Below are 20378 nucleotides of genomic sequence, written 5' to 3' on the forward strand. Positions count from 1 at the left end.
TCTTTTGTCTGAGTCTCTCTTTGGCAAGCTGAATAAGCGACCTTGAAATTTCAAATGACGTGCCTTTGAGATTGCGTTCTTTCGAAGCAGATTGTCTGTGAACGAGGCTAACTCTTTTGTTGGGTGTTGGTAAAAACTGGTTGGTGGAGGGGGCCCTTCTATCCAACTCCACCCCAGACCTTTGGAAATTATACTGAGTGCCCAACTGCTGAAAGTCCAGTTCTTCTGGAAAATGTAAAGTCTTCCCCCTACCTGTGGTGTCTCAATAATTCGCGGAGGATTTACCTCCTCGTCCTCCGCGGAGGCCTCGGCCTCGAGGGGCGATCCTTCCACCTCTGGCACGAAAGGTGCCCCTTGCGCCAGAGCCTCTGGTACGTTGGTTTCAATGAGAGGCCCCCTGAGTCTCAAAGATGGGGTTGTAGACCGGGGAAGCATAGGTCGCGGAGGCTAGTTGACTTTGAGGGACCAACACGTATTGTTGTTGGTGATGGCCTTTTGAGGTGGAAGGGAGGTTTCCCTGAGCTAAAGGGACCAGTTGAACCATCTGCTGGGGCTACCGGGTTTGGTAAAAGGGGAAGGGCCTCAGTCTCTTCCTGCCGCGAGATTGGGAAGCGACAGGTTCGAACTTTCGTTTAGGGATTAGACCCCAACGCACCTTGAGGCTTTGATTGACTCTAGCAGCCTCGCTGAGGACGCTATTCACCAGATCTTCTGGAAATAGGTCCGTACCCCAGATTGGGGCCTTAATGAGTCTGTTAGGCTCATGCCTGATAGTGGCTTCCGCTAACACATGTTTGCGGCAGCGGCGCCTAGCTGCCAGGAAGTCGTAGGCATCCAACAGCAAGGTGTGGAGCAACGACTTGGTAAGTACTTTGAAGAGGGGTTCCTCTTCATATATGAAAGAAGTCAATTCCGCCATGGTTGCCGAGTTAATCGAGCGACTTAGGCGCATACGAGCCTCATACTCGAGGCGAATCAGGGACTCCGGGAGCTTAGGGAGTCTCTCACTAAATTGAGTGGAGGCGCAATCAGGGCTCAGCTTACCCACAGTGAATGTCGCCGGGGCACCAGTCCAGCACTCATGGTCCCCCGGGAAAACAAGGGAAGTCAAGTCTGTTTCCCGCAGTTGCGGTAATGGCTTGTCTTCATTGACAGCCTGCATGGCAAGGTCCATGATCTTAGTGACACACGGCGTAGGGGTGCGCTCGTCTGCCACAAACATGGTGTAGGAACTCTTAAAAGGAGTGAGCATTGTGTTGACACACTCCAGCTCATTAAGGGTCCGAACCCAAGTGGATTGGGCCTGTTCTTTTGGGTAAATGACGGTCTCCCTAGGAACCTTGTCTAAGCGGACCAGAGCCTCCTCCGTGAGGCGGGCGAAGCCAGGGAAAGGAAACTGCAAACCCAGCGGGTAGAACTCAAATTCTTCCACCGGCCGGGTGCCAAAACCCTCGATGGTCAACATCCCATCCTTAAAGGGTGCATGAATTGCTAACTTCCACGGGTTGTTCTTGACAAACTCCGGGAGTTTCGAGGCATCCAGAATAGCATACTGTTGCTGTTGGGGCAGACCGGAGCGCACGAGACCCTCAACGAGAGATTCTTGGTTCTGAACCTTAGAGACGAGGGTGTTAACTAAGGTTCCAAGGCGTTCCAAGATGTTGGAAAAAGCTGACACGTCGAAAGAAGGCGGCGGGGCGCTTACCGCCGGCTGCGTGGGTTGCGAGCCGGGTGTCATTCTCGACTCCAGGACGGGAGGAGAAGGTGTGACTGGGGCCTCAGGGACCCTGGAAGACAAAACTCGTGAGGACGAAGTCCTAGGGGTTTTTGGTTGTCTCGTCGTATTGGAAGACCTGTGGGTCTTAGTGAGAGGTTTATGAATGGACTTAACCTTCGGCAACACAGATGGGTTGCTGGTATAAGTGGGGTGTCGTCCAGAGAACCCCTGAAAGGAAGAAGTAGAGGATGTAGAGAAAGCCGGACTAAGGACAGGAATCTTAGACCGGGACACACTTGCCTCACTTACAGGCCTACCTGGGTCTGGCTCATCCAAGGCCATGGGTTCGACGTCCAAATTCATGGCGGCCACGTCACTGGTGATGGTTTCTCCAGGAACACCGGGGTCTTCGGAGAGGAGTTGCTCAGTGATCCCGGCGATAATAGGATCCGCCACCTCTTTGGGAACCGCCGCCGAAAGTTTGGCATTCAGGTAAAGGAGGTTGCACATCTCCTCAGAGAGAACGTAGGGGTGCCGGGCCTTGATGTTGCGGGCGAAGCCGCCGACCCATACCTTGAGGCGGACCAAGGCTGTAGACTTTTCAGACTGTGAACTCTGAAAGAGAAGGTACCGTTACTAAGGAAGGAGAGGTAGGGAACATCGAGAAGGTGAATAGACCGAGCGCATGCGTTGTCGGAGTCTCCTATGATTAATTTAAAATTAGAATATAACCGAAAAGCAGGTAAATTCTGAAATTAGGTTAAGAAAACTATAACGTATAATAACGGTAGGAACACTTACTGAGTCCGAAATGAGGGTGGAGACGAGGTCGTAGCAGACCACACAGTTGTCGGGATGCCAGACAGTTAAGTCGCCGACGTGGACCGAACAGTGGGCGTGTGACCTACACACGTCATGTCCACAAGCCTGCTGAAGAACGGCCGCAGAGGCTGTCATCATACAGCGAACCGCCTGTAACAAAAGGGATACATAAGTATCATAGGTAATTCGGTATCCTACGGGATCCCGGGTGTGCCGGGACCAAAGTAAACGATAAGAAACGTTAGCATTAGGATACTATATAATGTTCTCCCGGCGGGGCTGGGAGAAGAGTATGAATTAAGTTAACTTATAATTAGAATTAACCTTATAGTTAATGATTAACTTAATAATAAACAATAAGGGGATTCCGTGTAAGGTGAGATCATTCCGGATAAGGGTAAGGGAGATAAGATCCCTTAGGCATCAGAGAATGAACACGTAAAAATATAAGGTTAACATAACATGATTCCGTTGGCTCCGGAGAGACAACTGAGTGAGGGAGACAAGCACCGGGCCTACCGGGTTAGGAGGGGGGCGGACTCCCTACAAAAAGAAACCTTAAGAAATAAACACTCAATAAAACAATGTAACAATATAACCCGCATGGGGAATGACCAGAGAGCTCACAACCAAAGTAACAACCAAAACTCCCGCTCTCCCGATGGCCAATCGAAGAGGGCGGGAATCCGGCTGAGGCGGAAGGAAGTGAATAACTTGCAAGTGAAACAGATCTAGGCTCGGCTAAGGCAAGGAGTCAAACGGTATCCCGGGGAGGGATGGGGGGGGAGAGGTCGGAGAAAACGGACGAGAGGGATCGGCCGAGAACCCGAACAGCTGACTCCAGGTCTCTAAGAGACGGCAGGTATCCCCAGTGGGTATGGGGTGTATGCGTTGGCATATTCAGGCTCAGGTAGTGGGAGAAGCCAAAGAGGGAAAGAGAAGTATGGGGAGGCATACTCGAGATCAGGGAGTGGGGGGAGCCAAGAGCCGTAGATGGATAAGGGGCGATCGCGAGAGGCCGAGCAAGGACAGGAGTACCAACCTGTCCGACCAGATCGCGAGACACTAACATAACGAATGATCACAACACGGAATAAAATACTTAGGTTAAGGCATGCAAGATAAGCTGATACAATAAATGAGAATCCTCTCATGGAGAGAGAGAGAGAGAGGGACGCAAGAAAGGCAGTGAAAACAAACAAGGCAAGGGCACGCCTGCCAGTACGGGGAGGACCAGGGCCGGACAGGTGCCAACATAACACCGAATGGAACAAGCCGAATGGTAAATTAAACATAAAACACTGCCGATCGAGAGTCCCCCTCAGATAATGACTAAACTCTAAAATAACAGCGATTCCATGGAATCGTGGAAAGAGAACTAATCATAAAATATCAGCACAAGGCGTCTTCATGGTATTGACCGAGAAGGGCGCTGCCATAACCAAACACGGCATGAGAATCCTCTCAAGGGGATAACCATGGAGATAACAATAATAGTAAAATAACTGCTCAATCATCGGTAAGAGCGCAAGTTCAAAACGAATAACAAATAGTATGGAAGACCAAATGTAAATCGTTAAGAACGGGCCAGGAGGTAGCAAGATCTAAAATGGGCGCCGCGTCGCGGGGCCGACAACAATAGCGAAACCAATAATCATGAATAACACTAAAAGTAAGGAAAATGCTACCTCCGAAAGCTCAGAAAACATAAGTGGTACTTAACTTCGATGAGGAAGCTTGAGAATCCGACATGATGAGCAGGAAGGGTGTAAAATCTAAAAAAGGGCACAGCGAAAAAAAAACAGCACTTAACAAGAGTGATACTAAATGAGGAGTGACGTCATTGGCGTGGGTGGGCTTGTGGGTAGCGACGGTCTGTGGTGGACTTGGGACGGCTCCTCTTTATTTGGGGGATATTGACGAGGAGATATCTAATTGGTACGAGACCTCTGCATGTGATTTTCACGCCCGTATTACTTATACCGACACCTTTCAGGTGAGCGAGCTGGGTTTACACCTAGCATTCCTATGCAATTTTTTCTCTGGTATTATTTAGCAGTTATATACCTTAGAAATGATGCTAAAGGAGCATTTCACAGGGCGGCACAGGTCAGAGCCCAGAAATACTGTTTTAAGTACTTTACTGTATATTAATAGAAAACGAACAAATCTATAAAAAGCAGAGCAAAAGTTAATGCATTTCATAGTATCAGAGCACTTGGAAGGAGATTTTTCTATAACGTTAAATAATGTCTGGTGGTATCAGGAAAATTTGGTAGAATATCATCAAGTGAACTTGAAGAGAGTGATGAGGATGTATTACTCAGTAGTTTGTGAAAGAGGCAACTTTGTTGGGGGTACAGTTTAGCAACAAGTATGATGGAGTGCAATAAGATATTTTAGCCTAGGGCCCTGTACTTCTCATGTGTTGTAATAGTATTTTGTGCCCTCTCAATTTTTCTGGTGTAGTAACCATTGGAGTTTCATATGGCTCTACAAATTACAAAACAGCCTTGTTTTTTTTTTTCACATCATTTGTGGTTACTATCCATATGTATCCTCTGTACCAGTTTTTTCATCTTTTGCTGCCCCTTCACAATGTACCATACACTGTTTTTTCCTTCTTTGCAATTTAAGCATTTTTATATATACTATATTGACTTTAATTTCTTAGGGTGTTATTCTCTTCCCTTTTCATTTTATGCCTAGCGTGTATTAGTGAATACTGGTGCCAGCGATAGCATAGCCTAACATAGACAGCCCATATTGCCCAGTGGTAGGGGTGTTAGAATATCACCACTGTATGCCTTGTGTGTTATACAAAGGTATTAAAAGGACAGTTGATACCTTGCAGTCTTGCTTTTTAGTAAAAAGCTGGACCATTGCCAATAACTGTGGAAACTGGTGCCTTGCAGGTGGACTATTAAGTCAAGAGTTAGGCCAACTGCTACTTTGATTAATGACTGCTAGGGAATGTGATCATAAAAACTCTTTGCCAAATTATAAACCATGCTTACCCCTTAATGTAGGGATAGCAGTGGAAAAGAAGAATAAGGTGCCAGCTGCAGCTTACCAGAGATTAGGCTTTGAAATATTTTCTTGATTATGGATATTTTCCTTTAGAAATATCTCACATTGTTAGTGTAAGATTCCACTTCTGAGCTGGCAAATTTAAGACAAATGGAACTAATAAAGTCTGGGCTAACATAAGAATTTTATTAATATTATGATCATGACATTAGCAGTAGTTTTGCCACTTTGATATTTTGTTACAAATTGACTTGTACTTTTATAAATAAAAAAAACATTTATGCATTCTGTGGTATGACATTCATACACACTATGGTATGTGGTTTTCAAGTACAGTATTAATTTTCCCTCTAAGTCAACTAATTTTGATTCAACTTAATTTTTCAGAATTAGCTGAAAAGAAAGTTCGTGTTAACTGTGTAAAGTAAGTACAGTACAGTAGTTATATTAGTAGAATGTCTATGTATATTCCGTAGTTTGTAATTATTAAATTTTTGCATACATCCACATTTTCAAATATACAAAAAACTGATATAGTTCACCCTTTTAAAACTTTTTTCAACTTTTTTTCAGTCCTGGTGTAATAATAACAGAGCTACAGAAACGTGGAGGGCTGAATGAAGAAGCATATGCAGCAGTAAGTATCATGAAAAGTTTTAGTTGCATAAACAATGTTTTGAATGATATATGCCAACAAAGTTAGGATGTGGTAGTTATTTTGCATGCATATGTATATTAACTAGATAAATGGAGATTGGATGATGAGGAAGAATGGTTCATGTGTGTTGTATCAATATGGGAAACACTAATTTCTCGACAATAAAGGCAGATCTCTATTTTACTTAATCTTTAGTTGCCATCCTCAAGTTTTGAAAGTTAACTATACAGTAATTTTATTAAATCTGCTGTGTCGTATGCTATCCACCATTATATTTTAATTTGGTATGGCATATCACATATGGACATACAACCCCATTTACCCTTCAGTAAATTTTATGATTTATCTGCAAGTATATTGTCAGTGCTTTACCAAATTAGATATTTTTTATTTTGTGTTATCAGCTACTATTCTTGAATTTAATTTATTTGAAGAGAGAGATTTTTTCTTAATTATTATAAGATTATTATAAGTTCAGAGGTCTAATTATATACTGAACCCCTTTTGTACATATTTTTTAGTTTTTTAGGTTTAATGTTCTATGTGTTTTCCAAGAACTTTCTTGTGAAGCGCTAGAACAGGGAATCCAATACAACATAAATACCAAAAAAAAAATTGTCTCCGCATCTATAGAGCTAGTGTATCAACGTGCAAAGCATGAACTCAGTTTGTATAAGGAAGACCCTTGAGTTCAGGCTCGCTAGAACTCAAACCAACCCCTTTAATGTTGAAATTCGTCTGCTATGGGTAACATCATCACTACACGTTCACCTCATAGAAAGGACAATAAAAATCCCAAAAAATCCGGTGATGACTCAGGGCCAAGCTCTGTTAAAGAAGAGCCAAACAAAGCTGACGGGTCCAGGTCAATTTCACCCGACTGTGCCCCTTCATCCTCGAGTTCCGACCGGTGGTTCAATCTACCATCAGAATGTCGGGAAGGGTTTGGATTCTGACGTGACTCGGGAATGGAGGACAGTTCCCTCTCTGTAGTATTTGTCTGATCAGGAAGACGAGGCCTCCACTCCATGACTCGAGGCTGAACTAAAGGTAGGTCAGGAACAGGACCTTTTGACCTAGTCCATGGGGGACTAAATCCACTAGAAGTGGGATTTTCAGGCAACAGTTGGTTTTCACAATTGGGTGGAAAAAAGCCAAGAAAGTCATAATCAGGATAAATGGACACTGCCAAGTCAGAAACAGGGCTCTCTAAACTAACAGGTCTTGAACAGTCTGGACTGGAACTCTTTGAGCCAGCAGAAAGTGGTTCCAACAATGGAATGCTGGAAAATTCCCAGAATTCCCAACTCCCTGGAGGAGGAACGACACCTTCCTCTCGGAAAGAAGAGGCTAAGAATCGGGGTGTTGGATATTCGGGCACAGGAGAGTGAACCACAAATTTGTGAGTCAAAATCGGGGTTTCACACATTTCAGCGAGGCTGTTCTCCCACAGTTGGAGGACCACACGATCTCGAAATGATTCAGGCTTCAATACAGGAGTCTCATCAAAATTTTCTGGGAAATATAGCCAAGCATCCAGTGCTCTTTTCCCCTCATAAATCCTAGCTGGCTTAGATTGAAAAAGAAAGTTTTCTGGCATCCTGACATCTAAGGCCATTGATGATCCTAGCTGGCTTAAGGATGGGCTTAGGCTGAGTAATAGTTGTAGAAGGATGGTTACTTTTCCCTTGTTGTCAGGAATTGTTACAATCTTGAGACAAAAGGTATAATGCAACTATTGTAGCCACCGCATAGGGGTCAACATCACTACCAGAACCAGAACTCTCCGAGACTTCAGAAGAAATCAGACTATTATCCACTAATCCTGGACTATTCCTAATCTCAATTACAGGATCATGACCCTTCGGATACCAGAGAAAGTGCCATCCAAGATAGACTGGAGGTTCAAGCCAGGCCTTTATTTGAATATGGTGAGCTTTTACCAGTTTACCAACAGGCAGTCTCTGCAGCTTATAGGTGATCTTATTCTCATGTACCATAGTAACACGAAATACCACCTCAAACCTAGGGATGAGCTTGCTCGACAAAAGGTGTCCCAACTAGTGCACCTTCTTAAGAACCAGAGAACCCTCCTTAAATAGTTTGTACTGAGGATGTCGTTCATCCCATGGGTCTCGTTTCTGCTGACAACAACGGGATACGATCAACATTGTGAACACCTTTCAGTATGTTCTCAGCTGGAGTACAGCCAATCTCAGTGTGGTGGGATTGGTTGTACTGTAGCTGAGAACTGCTCAGGATAAGTACTGGTCCCATTTCCGAGATTCCCCTGAAATCACCCTCAGTAACTCACCTTGAATTCACCACTTACACTATTGAGCTATCCACAAAAAAAAAAAAAAAAAAAAAAAAAAATTAGTTACATTCAAATCTTAATAAGCTCATGACTAAGAAAATTGAACTCGTTAGGCTCCAACAAAGACAACGGTTTGAGTGGCACTTCATCATCATGCTGTTTAAAACAGTGAGGATAAAATAGAAGAAAAATTACAAACAATTTGTCCAATCCTCTTGACTTTTCCATTAAATTGAAATTAAATTTACTTATACAATTAGTCCTTTCAATCTATTCTCAATTTTCATTGACTTCCAATTTCACCTATGAAATACAAGGTTGTTTAAGAGTGGTTACTTTTGCGAGCGGGGGATTAAGGATATTAGGATCCAGACTACCAACTCTTCTGCCTCGCAACCTAGTTGTCTAAAAGAGTGATCAGGCATGTGGGAATGCAAGGATTTAGCAGCAGAAGGATCTAAAGTAAATAAAGAATCTGAGGCTCAGTGAAAGGATCTCAAATTTGTAAGGCACAGTAAATATTTAGACCCTTTACTGAACAAAACACTATAGTGTAACCACTAGACCCATTTTAGGAGTCAGGTTATGATTAGCAACTAGGCAGGTAGTACCAGAATTACCACCTTCAAGTGAAGACTTGGTCTCTCAACATTGATTTGACTTTCTTGCCTAGACTATCAAAAATTTTGAAGTAATTTTTACTTTTCCAAACTACAAACCATAGTCCTTTACTATAGAAGAATAACTACAGTGAAGGTGGAATACGGCAGTTAAAGTTATGAAGTGTAAACAAGCGATAGGTAATTGCTTATTGGTAGCGGTGAGGCGACTGTAAGGTCTTTTGATGACCCCGAAAGAGGGGAAGATTAAAAGGAAAAGAAAGGGCCAGTCATTCTTCACTTTCATCCCAGTCTTATACGTAACCTCAGCACTTGACTCGCAGTTACTGGTCCTGTAAGAGGAGCAAAGGTAGCTTTTACCCCCTGCAAAGCAACTACACTACAGTACAACAGGCCCTAGAGTAAATGTGTCTTGCAACCTGTGGGTCACATCTCACATGTAGTGGGCAGTGAAGGTCGTTTGATGCTTCCACACCCCTGCTTAGAGAACCTGTATCATAGAGAAATTACTCCAGAATGCTAGAGAAGTACTGATACTCCTCACGTCGTGAGCTCTAACTCCTGAGTCTTCTGCGGAGGATGAAGAGAACGTTTGAGAGGTCACTTCTCTTAGCCAGAATGAGATTGCATTCCTGGAAATCATCGTCTTGGTTCTCACTGTACTCACAAAGAGATGCTGCAGCGAAGGTCATGCGGTCCTCGTACGCTTGAGGTAGAACCTCAGTGCTCTCACAGTACACAGTAAAAGCAAGTCAGGGTTATCAGTTACGGCTCTAAGACTCATAATTTGGAACGACAGAGGCCTGAATCAGGCATGGAAGAGTTCAGTTTTTGTAACAAAATCTGGTACGAAGGAGAGAGAGGCCTACCTCTGCCCCCTTGATTGAGTATGTTGAATGAGATCCCATGAAGCTCGCTAAAGTGAGCAGAAAAACCATCTTCAGGGTGAGGTCCTTGTCCAAAGCTTGTCTTACCAGTTCAGAGAACACCTTTACCATGGTCTAGGGCAGTGGACACCTCAACTGGATGGCAGGTCTGCTCAAAACTCCTAATAAGCATAGAAATTTCCTCCAAAGAAATATCTACTGTACTCCCTTTAGTTTAAAGACTTGGCTCAAGGCTGAGCAATAGCCTTTTACCACTGAAATGCTGCAGTTTTTCATTGTGGAGATAGTACAAAAAGTTGGCAATCAAGGGCACAGAGACTCAGAGAGGAGGAAGACCCCTTCCCCAACGCTAACCACAGAAGATGGCCTACTTGGCTTGGTAGACAGCCGTCAAGGATTTGCGGGTGTATCCTGACATCTGATACACTGTCTCTTGATTAAAGTCTTCTTTCTCATAGAGGAGATGCTGGATAATCATTACACATGAAGACGAAGGGATCCCAGTGCATTGTGGAAAATCCTGGCAAGAGGCTGGCATAGAAGGTTGGGGAGGGCTGGTAATTCCCTCAGAGCCTCTGTTAAGAAGAGCAGAAGGTCCGTATACCACTCATGTGTGGCCATTTTGGAGCTACCAATGTCAGTAATAAGTTAGGAGTGTCTCATACTCAATTCAGAACTTTTCATAGTTGTCAGAATGGCGGAAAAGCATATTTGTCGAGGCCATCACAGGTTGCTGGAATGTGTCCTCAAATGCTGCTTCCGGATCTAGAATGGGAGAGCAGTAGATTGAGAGTGTCTTGCTCAGCAACATTGCAAAGAAGTTTACCATTGGAGAACCCCTCAAACTAAGGGTCTCCATTACTACCAGATAACACAAAGACACTGAATCGACTATCTGGATCTTCTTGCTCAACTTGTCTTGCCCAGGATGAAACAAGCCAAAAGTGTTATCTAGTTGTCTTCTGCCCACTCGAGAGTCTTCCTGCTAGTTGGTATAGCTGATGAAACATAGTGTCTCCTTGTTTGTTGATGTAGGACAGCACGGTGGTGTTGTCGCTCATCAGCACCTCTGACTGTTCTGTTAGAAGAGTGTAAAACTCTTGTAGAGCTAAGATGGCTGCTCTCATCTCCAAAATATTGATGTGATCCCAACAATCTTCCTCTGTTCAGGAACTGGATGTCATGTGTCGGCCTAGATGGGCTCCCACTCCTTTCTGGATGTGTGGAACTCTGGTGGAGGCAGCGAGAGTGGGCATTCTCAAAAGAGTTTTTCTTTAATCAACCACCATCTGAGATCTCTTTTGAATCCTTCCCTCACAGAGAATGGGTTGTTGAGACGTTGCGTCCAGGTTGACTTTAGCTTCCACTGTAGGCATCGTAGGTGCGAGCTACCTCCTTGCACCAACTTCTCCAGAGAAGTCAAGGTTCTGCCACTGGTGAACTGAAAGAATTGACTATTGCAGGAAAGAAGGAGCTGTCTTCTGCAGATGTGGCAGTCTTTCTCGGGTTAGGTAAACTCTCCCTAGGACAGTGTCGATGTCCACCCCCAGATAGACTAACTTCTGCATAGGAGACAGGACAGACCTCCTGATTTATCATGACCCGAAGGTCTTGACAAAATGAGAGAACCCTATCTCGGAAGAGGAGTCTGCCAAAAGCAACTAATTGTCCAGGTAGCGGAGTAGGTGGATCCCATTGGCGTTCACCCACACGGAGATTAGCTTGAAGACACTCCTGAAAACCTGAAACTTAAACTGAAAGATTTTGCCTGCTAACACTATTTGGAGATACATCCTGGAGGAGAGGTAAACCGGGATCTGAAAATAAGCATCTTTCCGATAGAGAGTTACCATGAAGTCTTGCGGTTTTATCGCCTGAGAGACTGGCTGCCGTCTCCATCTTGAAGGGTGTTTGGCAGATGAAGTTGTTTAGAGTTCAATGACCGGTTTCCAGCCTCCAGACACCTTCCTTACAAGAAAGAGTCAAATGAAGAATCCTGGAGAGTCTTTGTTGACCTCATGAAGTGTACCCTTCAGCAGTATGCTCTGCTCCTCTTTTTGAAGGCCAAGGTCTTCTGCCAACCTTTAGCAATATGATGACATCAACGATGGGTTGGGGGAATTAGAGAAAAGGGAGAGCTGATGAAAAGAGGAAGTATCCAAAATGGAGGATCTCCAAGTCTATCTTTCCACTCCGTGGAACCACCACCTCCCCAAATTGGCCTGCAGGCATCCCCACACTATTGGTGGAATTGGTGGGGAATGTCCTTCCTAGCAAAGGAATTTACTACCTCTTCCCTTTCCCCTACCTCTACCTCGACCTTGGTTCTGTCGAGAGGGGTAAGGCTGTGAAGACTTTTTAGGATCGGCTGTTGTGGGTGAGCTCTTCCTCTGCGTTGGTTTTCAGGCTAGTTGGGCAAAAGGCTTTCCTTGTTCTGATGTTGAAGGTTGGGGTTGGCAAAACGATACCACCTTTTGTTAAATGGAATTCTGCGTCACCTTTATCTATTTCTCAACTGCTGCTTCTATTTCTGCTAGTGGAAAGAGAGATGGCTCCTTGAAGGTAGAGTTCCGGAGAGTAAATCCCTCCTGACGACCGATTCGTTTATGGAACCTAGAGGTCCCAACCTCCTGACTTTTGAGCACCCATTTTGCCCACTGGTTGGCCACCTGGTGCATTAAGAATACTGTTGCCCTAGCACCGGTCAAGACAATGCCCTTAAGAGCATGCCTCTTACCAGAGTCGGTTAGATCTTCGGTGTCCGTCAAGAGTCCGATGGTGCCTGGCCAGTGGTCTATCCAGGAGGCTGCCTGCATCATCGCCATGGCTTTGACCTCCATGCCCAACACCTCTTCCACCTAGAAAGGTAACTGGAACTGCAACTAATCGTTCCAAAGAACAGCCTGGAGTCAGTAATGCCACTGAAGGATCAAGTGGAAGAGGGGAGGGTAGAGCCTCCTGCACACAATAGTACAGTACTTACATTACCTTGGGAAAGCTGCTGGGATCAAGCGGGAGGATCTCCCCGCCCTAAGCGAGTCCTTGGAACCAGAGACCTGGTTCTCCACCTTGGCTAGTGTTACTTTGGCCAAAACTGACCAAGGAAGTTCAAGTTTGGGTTTGTTGGTACTTAGGGCATGGCAAAGGTCAGTCGCACAAGTCTTGCCTTTTGGAGATGCGGTCACTGCTTTTCCGAGGCAATTCACCCTCCTTATGCAGCGTAGAACTTTAAAGAATATTGATTCTGTTTCCCCTTTGTCTGCCTCTGAAGGACCAGAGTGAAGTCATTGGACTCCAACTCTAAGTCCTCTTCTTCAGGGTTGACTTCTTTGAATCGATGAGAAGGGTCTGCCGAGGTATCCTGATCTGGAATCCTAACAAGTTGGAGATGGCGGGAAAATCTAGCATCCAGAGGACATGCAACCTTGGTAGTTATCTTGGAGTTCTTGCTTTCTCTCTTGTGGGCACTGGAGAGAGAGAGAGAGAGAGAGAGAGAGAGAGAGAGAGAGAGAGAGAGAGAGAGAGAGAGAGAGAGAGAGAGAGAGAGAGAGAGAGATGCTGTCCTTGGTCTACTGGTGCACTCTGGAAGGTAGCTGACTGTTCGAAGATTTGTCGTCCTCTTTTTTGCTGGTGGCAGATGTTCTGCAGAGAGCTCAATTGGTGAGAGATGAATAATCTCTCTCAACGAATTCTCTATTTGAGACTGAGAACTTCTGTGGGTTTTAACTCGAGTGTCACCACCGGGGGCTGAGGAATCCTATCCCTGTTATGCCATTTAGAGCTCAACTTAATTTAAACTATGTTGGATGATGAAAGGGTAGAAGTAGGATTCTCCTTCCTTGAAGCCCCCAAACTTACTTGGGAAAACAGCTGTGACTCTTTTTCTGTAGGGGAAGGTTGCTGTGGAGAAGGCATATGTTTTGTATGCCTTGAGCGTGCTGGCAATTGGTCCCTTCAGACGAGTTTATGATAAACCGCTGACGATTGTGTGTAGCATCATGCAGGCACATACTCTACTTGCCCAGAGCATGGTTTCAGAGATCTGTCAGGGGACGCAGGATTAGAGGGAGCTTTTCCAGAGGGGAGCGTTTGCGGTGAACAAAGGACAACCGCTCATGTGGATGTGAAAGAGAGTCCCTTGAAGAATACACATATGATCGCTGGTAATAACAACTCGTGTCCGACACAAACGAAAAACGTGATATCTTGGGAAATGCTTGTAGCAATCTAACAAGAGGGCCGAACGCTTGAAGAAAGGCTAACACATAGAAGTGTTTTGCTTACCCAAAGTAAACAGAGGCGACGAGTACCCAGAAGACAGAATTAGTAAAATTCTGCCAAAATTAGCTTCATCTAGAGAGAGGTGTGCTCTTACTGACGGCTGAGATCTGTGTAGGTTATCAGTGAGCCGGCAGGGAAGCAGTCGCCTCCCTGGTACCTATCAGTAGCGGGGAGTTGTTTACACATTGTTATGATTTAGAACATGGTTAGTATTGGTATAGGAACAAACTCTAATTACAGTAGTGTATTAGGTCATGAAAATCTGACTAATTTAGAAAAGGCTACAAAAAGTACATAAAATTGTTTATCATGTAAATTACTAACCATAACAGTCCTTTAAAAGGGATTTGAAATTTGAGGCATCTGACTTTGTCCTTTGATCGGTGAAACTAGGTTGCCAAAGTATTCTTTGAACAATGTAACACCAATCAGATTATAAAATAATGCTGGAAATTCAATAAAAGGTAAATTTCATCTTGCATACATGGCAAGTTACTTGTGTTTAAAGATGCACAATAGGAGGGAATATCTGAATAGAATTTATTGTGGTAACTAGATCGGTACCTAGGCTAAATTGATGCAAGTTTAGTCTTTTCTCAGAATAATTTGTAATAATTTTTTTTTAATTATTCATATCCCAACAAATCCAAATTAAGATCATGACTAGATTTCCTTCTAAAATCTCTGCAAATTATATAATTGCATGTAATTTCTTTTTTAATTCTACAGCATTCAAAAAGTTGCTGATTTTAAAGAAAATTAACTATTCATGAATGAGGTCATACCATTGATTGTTTTATACAATGTTTTAAAAAGGAAACAGATATCCACACAATACAGGGCCTGTATCAAAATACTCTATTTTCTTTGGTTTCCACTCGTTTAAACTGGATGGAAAAAATTTTCTTGCACTTGAGACAAAAGCAAGTAATTTGTTTATAAAAACATGGAAATTTTGACAATAAGTAGTCTTTAGATATTACTTAAAACCTAAAGAAATTACCTCATTTACTATTTGGATATCTTACCAAAATGAGTTTTTGTATACCTCACACCTCTCTAGGCAAAGAACTCATTTGTAAGACTTACGTTAGCATATCTAGCAGGCAAGAAAAATACATAAGGTAAAATTCCAATCAAGCCAGACTCACTGCCAGTCAAAACAAGAACTGTTACCTTTCAGAAGCTATATCAAAATAATCTCTATTAAATATTTATGCTATGATAAAGGAATAAGAAAGGTTGGCACTCTCAAATGCTATCTTGCCAATAGCAAAGATAATGCAAGAAGAAAAGAGAACTGCTATGCAAAACTTATGTTAACATAGTGTTCCCAGTCTTCTCTGGTTTACCCTGAATTAAATACAAGAAACGTAGCAATGTAAAGGTGCTACAAAACTTTCAACTTTTGATTATGTCCCTAGCACTTTCCTGGGACGGGAAGACACCGCAAGAAAGGAGAATGGTGGCACCTCCCCTTCACACTTGGCAGTAATAGAACCTCCTTTGCCCAATGGAGCACAATAGCATCAAAGGAAAACCATCTTCATTAGGATTACATTATTGTGATCATCACAAGGCCACGTTAGAAAGGAAAAAAACAGCAAACAGGAAGGGTGTCCAATAAGAATAAGAATATGGATAATGGCAAGTTTGCATGGAAAACTGTCACCTAGTTACAGTTACTGTATTGTGAATAACTTCATATCCTTTTCTTCTTCCATAATATCCCTTGCACACGATCTGCCAACAAATTTGTTTAAAAGAAAGCACAAAAGATTAAAACAGCCAGGAGGTAAGGACACTAAATTTCACCTGTACTATCCAGAGGCTGAAAATGTGGGAGACTGGTGGCCTGTCGGTGGGTAGGGCTTACCCGCCACCAGACAGTAACTACTACCACCTTGTTATAATCTTAACAGCCGAGTGCCAGCTTCACTGAAAGCATACAGTAATTCCTCACATATTGCGGTTAATGGAGACCAGAACCGACCGCGATAGGTGAAAAACCGTGAAGTAAGTTCCCTCCCTATTTTTGGAATACGTACATTTTTTTATGTACATGTATATATAATAACAATAAGTGTATATTGGCCCTATAAGTGCATATGTTATCATTAGAACATTAAAGAATCATGTAAATAAATATTGATAATATAAATTGTATACTGTACATAAAATAAAGTACTGTACTGTATAAGTACTGTAATATAAATACAGTACTGTATTTAATACATTACGTGTACTCTATGTACATTTACATTTACTGTATACTTAAATAATATATAAATAGAGTGTAAGTGTACATGTACATACATATGTAGATATGAATAGTTTAAGTGTATATACTGTAGATAAGAAAACAGCTGAAAGTTCCACACGGCAAGACTAAGCAACACAAGCGAAGCGAGAAAGAACAATGAAAGCGGTCTCCCTTCGAGGGGCGCATGGCAGGGAGAGATGCTGGGTAAAGCGTCTCGGCGGCTCAGCCAATCAGCTTGCGAGATTCTGGAGCCGAGATGGCGCTCTACTGTACTCTCCCTGCCTTCTGCTAGCACCTGCATAACTTTCGCACCATTTTTTCTAATTTTTGATGAATATTTCTGAAAATCCGCGATGCACTGAGGCCGCGAAACTTGTGCTGCGAAATGGCGAGGGATTGCTGTATTCCTATTCAAGGAGGATGTTTGTATTCTTGTACAAAGTAATGATAATTGAGTAGAAATTACTGTCATGAAAATATAAATTCACTGTATTTGTTGGGAGTAGAGTTGATGGCCTAAGTGGAAGGGGGTAAGGAAAAGGTGTTAATATTTGGAAGGGGAATCCCTTTCCATAATAGCATCTGATAGGTGCACTTCTGGCATTCATTCATGTCTACTTGAATGCTTCTGCTGCTACTACTCGAGAATAACTGGAGCTCTGTCTCACTAAAAACTGGTTGAAAGAGCTTTGTTTCTGCCTTTGTTTCAGAATGTATCCAAAATGACTCTTTGTATTATCATAAATGTGTTAATGGCATAGCTTTATACAATTTTATCTTGGTGAAATTTTACTATAAATAGCTTTCCTTAAGCAATGGACTACGTAAATCATCCCTTTCCTCCTCTGAAGATATTCCCTTAGCTATCAGCTGTTGCTGTCCCATCTGAAGGTCTTTGGTGAGCTATTTCTATATAAGGTAATTTAGTGCACTTTACACTAGGCATTACTGAAAAGTCCTGCTTTCTTCCTTTCGGCACCTAGCTGTACACTTATCAGTTTATTGTACCTACATTTCTATTTTGTTTGTTCCGTCTTGCTGTCCTACTTCTACTTTTACTTTATACTGCAACTGCAGAAATTTTGTCCAGTTGCATCTAGGCACTGAATGACTTCACAGCCCCCAATGCTAGTCCATAAGTTCATAAAATTAATCCATTTCTCTTATTCATCTACATTATCATCATTGAAAAATCTAAAGCAGCCTTGAGTCATTCACAGCATAAAAGCCAAATGTTTTATTATGCCATCCACTTGAGAAATTTATTCAAAAGATAAGTTTCTCACTTGAGTACTGGACAGAAAACATGGGTAACTAAAACTAACAACTTTGCATAGTACTGTAATTACACTGCTTGTTTAATTGTAGGGGTAAGAATTTATATGCATCTGTGTAACATTGGTTTGTCTACTACTAAGTACAGTAGTGAAGTTATTTGATATTCTATTTTTCTGCATATTGGATGGTACTGTATTTAATTTTGCCTTGTGTTATTTCCGTAATTCCTGTTGCAGTTCCTTGAACGTTCGAAGCTCACTCATGCTCTTGGACGCCCTGGAGAACCTGATGAGGTAGCAGCTACTATTGCATTTCTTGCCTCTGATGATGCATCTTTCATTACTGGGGCGTCAGTACCTGTTGATGGTGGCCGCCATGCTATGTGCCCCCGTTAACGCACTAATACTTTGGGGAGAAATTGATTATTGTAGAACAAGTCATTTAGTTATGGCTTAGTCACAGTAGGTTTACTGTACATTATATAGCTAACAGTTGTAGATTTTCTTTAGACACTGGGGTACAGTACTGTGCATAAAGAAATATTTGTGCTGGCTAAATATGGAACGAAATGTTTAATAAAGCTGTTGAGAGTCAAAGAGGTTAATGGGGAAGTTTAGTACTGTACAGTATTAGCCAAGTGTTTAGCAGCCATGTGGTAAATATTTTGTTCTTCCAAAGTACTTTCTCTTCTTGTTAGTGATATGTATGAAGATAAAGGAAAGGATCTTTGGCAATGCCACTATACTGTATATTAGAGTTTTTATCTCAGATTCTTGTTTTGCATATGGTATATTTAATGATCATGTTGTTGACCTCAAGAATACATACTTTGCTGCATTTAAGATAAAATGTTGAAATTATAATTATATTTTTCAGTAGTAACTTGGCTATGCATAGCTTTATTAAAGAACTAATGATATTGTGTTCATAAAAGTTGAAGGAATATTTAAACCCCTACTCAAATGCAGTGTGTGCTGCATAATTGAAAGAAAGTAAATCAATATTTTTTATGTAGTTTCATGGCTTACATCAATTTTGACTGGCAACCAATCCTACAGAGTGTAAACTAGTCATAAGTTGGGGATTGTATGCATAACTTGACCTGGAAACACATGTAAATGAAATTTGTAGTAACGAGTTGTAAATAGATAAAATATGTGGTAGATTTTGACAAAACTTTACAAAGAGAAAAAATGAAAACTAAATAAAGAAATCCAGGGGGTTGAAAAGTTTGAAGAATCTTAGTTACTGTAGTAAATAGCTGGTACATAAAATCAGAATGACATCATATGCATAGTAAATTTAATTTACAGATGAAAATTATGGCTGTTTAGTACTGTAAGTAGTTTTTTATCTTTATAACTTAACTGTTTACATAGGTACTGTTATTACAAAATAAAATTTTGGTACTATAAGATAAGTAATTGTAATTATAGTAGTTAAATTTGGTAAACTGTAATGCTACAACAAACTGAATGGGTAAACTGACCAAGTTATCAGTACTAATTTTAAGTTTAGTATCCCTTATATTTTTCATCTCTTTTTCAGTTTTGTGAAATTTTGGTGATCGGGATCACAGATTTGTCTGATACATAGATTTTCCTTCTTAGTACTCTTGTATTTTTGTATGGGGGTTTTGTTAAATACTTAAAATGCATTTTGTTTTATATAGAAATTTTGTCCCAAGTTACTATGTTTGATGCAAGTTAAAATAACAGTTATCAATTTTATTCTAAATTTTTAGGGCAATTTTCTGAAATATTTTGCAATAATGTTGTGTGGAATATATTTCAGGCCTTCAGATGAAAATTTACCTCAAGGATAGACTTTGTAGCTTATAACTAAATTGGATTTATTACTTCAAAATCAGTCAAAGAAATCAATGAACTTAACAATGCAATTTTATTGTCTGTTTTATTAATATTTTAATACTGTATTACTGTTCAAGCAACCTGCGGACCCATACTTGTAATGTAATTTTCAATCTGATACCAAGACTGAAATTTCTTAGGCTGTAAAACTTGAATGCCTTGCTATACTCATTTATAAAGTCCGTGAATAGTTCTCCATTAAATAGAATATACTCCAATGAGAATAGGAATTCATTTCCTTTGTGAAGCACTATAGTGTAATATGTCTGTTTTCTCTATATTGTGCAAAGGGACTGCCAAAATTGATTAGATAAGTAAATTTAGAAAAAAAAATCATATAAAATCAATGATTCTTAATCTACTAAGATCTTAATATAATTTGTAATAGGGAAAGTTGAACAGTATAATAAGAAGCATTTACAGTTATTTTGTAACCTGGTATAATACAGTTATAGTATGGAGCACTGCAACTTTCTGTGGATTATTATTTGTAAGTTATTATTTGGAGGACAGCTAGAAGTTTTTTCAGGTGAGGGTGTATTTTTGTGGAATGAAATTTTGAAATGAGTGTTTAAATTCTTTAATGTTTTATAGCATGATTATACACTACTGTACAGTACTTTATTACAGCCAA

At 41.5% G+C, this 20378-nt stretch overlaps 1 protein-coding gene across 1 annotated transcript in view; it reads left to right on the top strand.

Annotated features, from left to right (window-relative positions):
- The window catches only part of LOC137640077 (3-oxoacyl-[acyl-carrier-protein] reductase FabG-like), a 250996-nt gene extending 231028 nt beyond the window's left edge, over positions 1-19968 (top strand). The window contains exons 6-8 of the mRNA XM_068372519.1: positions 5957-5993; positions 6143-6206; positions 18110-19968. Coding sequence (XP_068228620.1) covers positions 5957-5993; positions 6143-6206; positions 18110-18268 — 260 coding nt within the window. The 3' untranslated portion in view covers positions 18269-19968. The remainder of the gene's footprint in view (positions 1-5956; positions 5994-6142; positions 6207-18109) is intronic.
- The last annotated feature ends 410 nt before the right edge of the window (positions 19969-20378 follow it).

This window comes from Palaemon carinicauda, chromosome 4 (assembly GCF_036898095.1).
Source record: "Palaemon carinicauda isolate YSFRI2023 chromosome 4, ASM3689809v2, whole genome shotgun sequence".
Taxonomy (NCBI): Eukaryota; Metazoa; Arthropoda; class Malacostraca; order Decapoda; family Palaemonidae; genus Palaemon; species Palaemon carinicauda.